The sequence below is a fragment of the Falco rusticolus genome, chromosome 6, assembly GCF_015220075.1.
Source record: "Falco rusticolus isolate bFalRus1 chromosome 6, bFalRus1.pri, whole genome shotgun sequence".
Classification (NCBI taxonomy): Eukaryota; Metazoa; Chordata; class Aves; order Falconiformes; family Falconidae; genus Falco; species Falco rusticolus.
Window position 1 is genome coordinate 19,767,515 of NC_051192.1, and position 7,393 is coordinate 19,774,907.

Consider the following 7,393-nt stretch of genomic DNA (forward strand, 5'->3'; position numbering starts at 1 on the left):
GGAACAATGATCCAGAAGCACAACTGTCATAGGTGTCACGGTACTCTGCGGTATTTTCAACATCAGTGATTTTAGAGGGGCCATTAGAAATACAGTAGCTTCGAGTAACTTGCTGAGACACGAGGCAAACTGAATATTGCGGTGGCCTGAGTGCAGGCTTGCTTTCCAAGCGCGTGTTGAATCAAACGCAGGATGATGCTATTTTGCTTAAAAGCCACAAAATGCTTGAAACCAATTAATACTCCGCTGCTTTACTAATGCCTCTGCTCAGAAAATTAAATGGTTTCATTTAACAAAAACAATTGTAAAGTTTTTTTTTTTTTTTTACAAAAACAATTTTAAAGCTTTTTTTGGGGGTCAAATTTATAAGTCAGCTCAGCCCCTTTGCTAAACTTCCATGGGCGATCCATTTTCAGCACAACCTATCAAAGTGTCAGCGGCTTCCACTCTGTTCCTTCAGGTATCCAGAGGTACAAGGGAATCGTGGTTTTTTAAGCGTAGTTCATTCCAGATTCTTGAGGCACTTTACAAGTATTAGATACCTCCATCTGAATATAAACAAGGAGCCAAACACCTTGAATGTGTTGTTGCCATGCTGTAATGTCAAATGATTAAATATTTTGACATACTTTGGCTCAATATAATCAGCTGGCTACAAAAAGCTGAAGCAGCAATTACCGTCAGTTCAGAGGGCAGCAGCAAATCAAAGTGCAGAAGTGGCACGTGCTAAATACAGTTCCTTGGGAGTAAGTGAAGAGCAACCTGCTGCGGTTAACACTGGTTTGGGTTATTCCTTGGCAGTCTACCACATATTCTCCCCTGCTGAGGACAGCATTTCCTATCACACAGCACAACTGAAATGAGTTGCCATCCGTATTGGAACAAACCAATGTCCCTAACCTGCAGGCTCTGCCGTGTTGCAGTGACTCTGGGCATGGCCTTCAAGTTAAAAAGCAAAAATATCTGTGAGATGATACCACCTCTCTAAATGGCCAGGATATCCCTTAAAATCTTTCTAACTGCATCAGCATGCCATGGCATCCCCTCACTACAGTGGAGGTGGGACTGGTAGCACTGGGTTAAGTGGCAAATGGTTGGATAACCAACCAGTATGGTTCGAATGAGGAAAAAAGTAGGGTTTGATTTGCTGCAGATGGATTTTGCATTGTGGTTCCAAGCCTGTGCATCCAAAATCACTTTACTGACAGTGATGTTTGTGCCAGTTGCTGGACCTACGCATGCAGCGTTCACATGTATGGCTATAACTGGCTATACTGGCCCAGTACCTGTGGTGCAAGTGCCCTAGACCATGCCTTGGTGCACACCTCCGGTCTTGATGCCACTGGGAAGAAAATTGCTTCTGGGCAGTATGTGCTGCACAAGTCCAAATATAGGTGCATGCAGAGGAATGAAGGCAGTGGGTTGATTAACACTGATAATCTGCAGCCGTGGCCTTGCCTCCAAGGCAGTGGGTTGACTGACATGGACAATGTGCAGCTGTAGCTCATTCCCGCTAAGTAGTTAAATAGCCCTGAGGCATGTGGGATGGGTGGTTGGATGGAGGGGGAGTGGTATGGTCTGACCTCTGGAGGAAGGACAAACAGCATGGGCAGTAGAATCTGACTGATGGTAAAAGCCTTGTTGCAGCCTGATAGCTTGCTTCTGCTGCAGCAATGGGTGCCCCATATGAGGCTGACCGAGTTGGACTCCGACTACTACAGGTGCAAATTTGCATCCAAAATAATTGCTCTGGTTCACTAATAACACTTTCCTTAGGATACTGAGCGTTTTAGGAGTCAGTTCTGGAGACAAAGCATCTGCAAAGCTTGAGCTGTCCATGAAGGACTGGATGCAGGTAACAGTGTAGCAGAAAGCTACATCATTCCTTGTGTCTGTGTTCACAGCTGAGCGATTTGGGGGTTTCCTACACCAGAGCTTGGTTACAATTTTGAGGGGCTGCCTCAGGTTCAAGCTACAGTAAAAGAGGTTCAGAGGAAATCACTGAAATGAACGGTAGCAGGTCAGTGCAGCCAAGTGGCCGTCAGCTTCAGGTGGGAGAAGAACTTAAACAGGAACTTGCTTGCACACAAGCACCGCGGGTGAGCTGGGATTTCAGTTGGCCCTGGTACTGAAGGAATGAAATGTGGGATGCTTCTGTGCTGCAGGTATCTCCCAGGTGATCCAGCAGAATTATAGACAAGTCAAGTCTGATGTTTTACGCTGCAGGTTGCATGAGCTATCAGGAGTTAGAATGGAGGAAACTTGTGTCTTGCATGTGTAATAAAGTTTTTTTGAAGAGAGGGGGTGCATAAAAGGGAGCCAGGGGCTGTGATGTAAGAGGAAAGTTTATTTTCTGAATGAATAACTGGTTATAGATAGGAAAGAGAACATACAAATAGCTGGGCAATTTTCCCAGTGAAGGGAGTTTACAACTACCTGCCTTGGGAACCTGCACAGTTCAATGTACTCATAAAAGAGCTGGATAAGGGAGAGAGCTGATAGTGACATGTCAAAATCTGCTGATGGTCTAGAGTTATTCCATGTAAACAGAAGTAGACATGACTGGAAAAAAAGTTGCAGAAGAATCTGACAATATTAAATGGCTGGGCAATAAAATAGCTGCTGAAATTCCATGTGGGTAAAAGTCAAGTGCAGGCACAATGGTAGGGTTTAAATTAGCCTGCGAAAGAGGTCCTGGCGTCATTGCAGATGGTTCTTTGAAAATGTCTGCTTGGTGCTCAGCTGAGGACAGAAAGGCAAGTGGAATGCTAAGAATTGCTGGGAAAGAGATGGAGAGTAAAAGAGAAAATGTCAGTACGCCACTGCATAATTCCATGGTGATCTTGAATAGAGTGCAATTCCGGTCACCCCATCTCAATGCAGCAGTAAAATAGAACTAGAAAAGATGCAGAAAAGGGCAAGAAGGTTGCCCTGGGTTATGAACTGGGCAGTCTAAGCCTGTGAAGCTTGCTGGAGAAATGAATGAGCAGGATTAAGGCAGAGGTGTAAAATCAAGACCGCTATGGGGAGAGTGAATAAGGAATTATTGTTTGTGGCAGAGGATGTAATGACTTTGTCAGGTAAAAAGTTTAAAGCAAACAACAGGAAAAAACTTTTCACAGGCTATAATGTATCAGGAAACTCATCAAAAGCAAAAATCTTTTCCATGGTGAAAGTGCAGGTTGTTTAAAAAAGGCAGTAGAGCTGAGATTCCCAGTGCTGGCTTTGACATATTCCTGCTCCAGCACCTGTCCCAATGCCCTGAACTGTCCACGTCCCCTCTGCCCTCTACAGCTGGGTGAGATCTGGGTTCTGGTTGGGTTTGGCTTCTCGCTGGTAGAACCTGAACGGTTTTGGGGGGCTGGATTATAATAGTGAAAGGATCCTTGTGATCTTCTAGCATTATCTCTCCTATGGCAAAAGCTGCAGAAGTCCCTTGAATGAATTAATGAATTGATTCTCTTTGAATGACAGCGAAATATTAGGGGGGAGAAAGATCCAATGGTACCTTAAAAATTTCCTGAGTAAAAGGTCCCAAGAGTTAATTACACTCTCCCTAATTTGATCCTTCCCATTTCTGCATGAAAAGGCTGCAGTAGCCCTTCTGGCTGCAGCATGGTAATGGTAGGTCATGTCAAATGGCTCAGGAATTTTGAGACAGTGAGGACTAAAAAGTCTGCTAGAACAAGATTATCATCAAATTATATCTGCCTCGACAGCAGGAAATCAATCAAGAGTGGTCTGATTTATACCTGCTGGAGCCAGCACATCATGAACTTCATCATCTTTCCCAGTATATGTTTTTATCTTTGCATCGACACAGTCAGTGTGAGGAAAATATTTTCCCATTTAAAATCAAAACATTCAAGGTAGTGTTTGGCAGAGTGTTGGAGCCTGGGGTTCCTGCTGCTTCTGACAACAGTGCTGGTATCTTTTGCTAATGACCAAAGTGCAATATAATGAGTTGTCTTGGGCTTCTGCTTTATTCAGCGTGCAGTGTTTTAATAGACTGTTAGTAATTCTGAAAGGGATAAATGATGTTTATGCCCTCTTGTGGTATGATATTGAACAGAATGGATTTTCTAACTGACAAAATTAGGCCAGTGATGGAAAAGTCCCAGGTAAAAATCTGTAACAAATACTGTTTTGCACAGTAGAAAAACATCTATCCCTCCAGCAGCATCCTCATGACTCAGTGAAGGGAGGGAAGCCAATTTTACATGCATTTACAGCAGCAAGTAAATGACTAATGCCCACGATGACAGAGTTTGTGCCATCTTTCTGGAGTGAAGATAATTTAAAAGGTGCTTTTTTTTTGCTAGGAAGGTTAGAAAGTAATTGAAATACTGCTTTCTAAAAGCAGTTGTGTTGACACCTCTTTGTGTTAGTGGTTGCCAGCATGTTGTGATCCATAACTTCACATTCTTTATCTTCTTTGCTCACACATCTGATGGGTAAATAATCTGATTCCCTTGGGACAAAGCCTGTCCCAAAGATTAAAAACACTGCTTGATGATTTTCCATGGGGAAGTGAGGCCAGATTCCTGTGAAATTGGGGCTGTTACTTTGCCGTGTTCAAATACAATTTAGTCAACAACTTCCTAACCTGTGCTGGGAATTTAGATGTAGGGTTGGGAACACAGGGGCTCCCCGGACAGGTCAGTCTTACGGATTTTGTAGCAATCTTCTTACTGCGTTCTGATCTAAAACTTGCATACAGCAAAATGTATCCTCCAGACAGTGAAATTACCAGAATAAATTGGCCTAATGCTGTACAAAGTCAAGCAACTGATGTCAGACTGTGGTCAGTACTTAGCTGTGCTGAGGCAAGACCTAGGAAGCCCTGTTGTAGGAAATTCAAAGACACTTTCATGCCAAATAAAGTGCTAGCTGTGAGGAAGCATTATTTCCATTACATGTCATCTTTCTCCCTGCCCAGCCACCAAGTACTTAGGAGACTATTGCAAAGAGGAAGAGAATGATTTCCTTTCCACATCCATGATGAGTACAATGACAGTAGTGGGTTGACATGACAGTAGTGGGCTTAACTGGGCTAGGCTTTAGGAGAAGGTCTGTAACAGGATGGTAACTATTGGAATAGCCTCCTTGAGAAAACTGGAGGATCTCCATCTTCAAAGATCTTTCAGAAACAAGTGTGTGCTGGGAGTAAGGCGGCTATCATTTGTTGTATCATCATGAAAGAAGTTGGACTTGATGACTTAAAACAGGTCTACCAGGTCTGTTTTTAGGGTTCTGTATGATCATTTCCTTTTATTTGGTTTATTTATTAGTGTGATGGAGAACACATTTATCTGGTAATCTTAAATGCTGACTGTTTGCTCTTTACAGTTGATCTTACTGTCAAATCTGGCTGATACCAATGCAATTCTATGTCCATTACTTCACAAGCATCCTTTGCAACAGTAGTCTGACACCAATTACAGTGCTTAGGTTATCATGGACTTCAGCGAGCACCAGTTATGCCCCCACTGAGATGAGAATTGGCTCCAAAATGTTGGTGCTTACCAGTTTCCTTGGAAATAGAAAATTCAGTAGGAAAAGTGTCACAGCAGTTCATGTTAAAAAGAAATTCCTTCTGTCAGAAACCTTTCAGGAGTTTCAAGTTCAGTTAGGGGATATCAAAAAGAAATAGTCTAGTTTAAAATCCCCACCCACATTCCGTCGTCTTTTCCTGCAACGTGATTAGTGCATGCATTGGCAAATTTTTCAGAAACAAGCCATAATTTGCCTTATAAATACCTCTCTGGTCAAGATGGAGCTGTTCTTTTTGAAGAATGGGTTGGCAACAACTCTGTGAAAAGAGCCCAGATGCGCTTATTTCTCAATGACATCATTTGGGCTAAAATTTCACTCAGAAAGTCTTCTTGGCTTAAGCACATTTGGGGTGGATAGCACATTTCAAAGTGGAGGCACCTGCCAGGTGAAGTTCTTGGACACTGCAGGAGAGCTGGCCAGGCTTGATCAACGTGTGCTCTGCCACATTTCACATTTGTTTTCCACTTTCGCTGATGGCACCACATCCCTGCCTGGCGTGGTTAATAAAGAGGAGAGAACGAATGTGTGGCCATAGCAAATTAAACAAATAAGCCATTAAAACAGGAGGGTGCGCTCCCTCTACTCACCAATGCCTACTTTGGTGCCTGCAATGTCTCCTAGCAAAATAACATGAGCATGAGGATAAAGGGCTTTCAGGGATGTACTGCAAATGTGGTCCAAGCACTGAGAGATGTCTGTGGCTCCTGCTGAGAGAAAACCTAATGTCATCAGCAGAGAAGCCAGTGAACCACTAATGGCTTTCCATTGTGTTTTTTGACAGGTATTGACAGAGGGTGGTTTCGGTCCCATCACAACAGAAATCCGGGAGGCTCCAGAGTTTTATTACGCCGAAGATTACCACCAGCAGTACCTCAGTAAGAACCCCGGTGGATACTGCGGCCTCGGGGGAACAGGGCTTTCCTGCCCTATAGGGATCAAGAAATAGCCTGTGCTTACTCCACCACCTCCACTTTGTTTTAGGGAGTTGGAAAAAAAGCCGACAACCCTGCCAGGTGTTACAGTACGCCCACAGCATCAGTGCATAAAGATCTGGGACCCTGTTGGGGTGGCTTTCCGTAATTTGAGCAATTCCCCAATCACCGAAATTAAAAGCCAAAGTGTAGGTAGAAATTGCACCTGTGGCAAATGCAGCTTCTTGCTCTTGATTCTCACAGGGAGTTTCCTTGCAATATTGTAATCTGGAGAGAAAAGAAACTTCTAAAAGTTTGGCTTGAAATGCTGTTAAGAGGATGAATTAGGAGGTAGTTGCACCTGCTAACTGCTTTGCATAGCTAATGCCTTCAGACATGTTTCTTTTCTTTGGGTTAATGATTTTGCTCATGTTATGAGACCTTTGACTTCTGGAGATGGGGTTGGGCTCATCTTAACTATCACCACTCTGTAATTTGGTGTCTTTGGGAATGATGAATTTATAGGATTAGTAATTCTCTTACAGTTCCACCTTCACAGCAACATGTAATATCACCCGTAGTGCCTATTTTCTGAAACAATTTTAGCAAGAAAAAGTAAAAACTGTAATGTGATACTTCTTTTTGACAATTCCAAAAACACAAAAAGAAATCAGTTTTGCTTCCTGTACTACAATAAATTACAAAAAAAAAAGAAAAATTGTCTACTCTGTGTTCCATGGTTCTAAGTATATATCTGGGTAGACCTAAAAAAAGTATCAAATATTATAGAAGGCTGCAGCCTTCTAATTAAACACCAGGGCTTTTAAATCTGTATTATCGTGCATGACAGTACAGAGGAGTAGAATTTGTCTTAGCCACACTGTAACATAATTATTTCTATGATTAGTTATTTGTACTTTAGTAGC

At 42.7% G+C, this 7,393-nt stretch overlaps 1 protein-coding gene across 2 annotated transcripts in view; it reads left to right on the forward strand.

The window, feature by feature from the left end:
• Positions 1-7,185, forward strand: part of MSRA (methionine sulfoxide reductase A) — a 293,366-nt gene extending 286,181 nt beyond the window's left edge. For both annotated transcript variants that reach the window (XM_037391311.1, XM_037391312.1), the window contains exon 6: positions 6,338-7,185. In XM_037391311.1, the coding sequence (XP_037247208.1) occupies positions 6,338-6,502 (165 nt within the window). In that variant the 3' untranslated portion in view covers positions 6,503-7,185. The remainder of the gene's footprint in view (positions 1-6,337) is intronic.
• Positions 7,186-7,393: the final 208 nt, after the last annotated feature.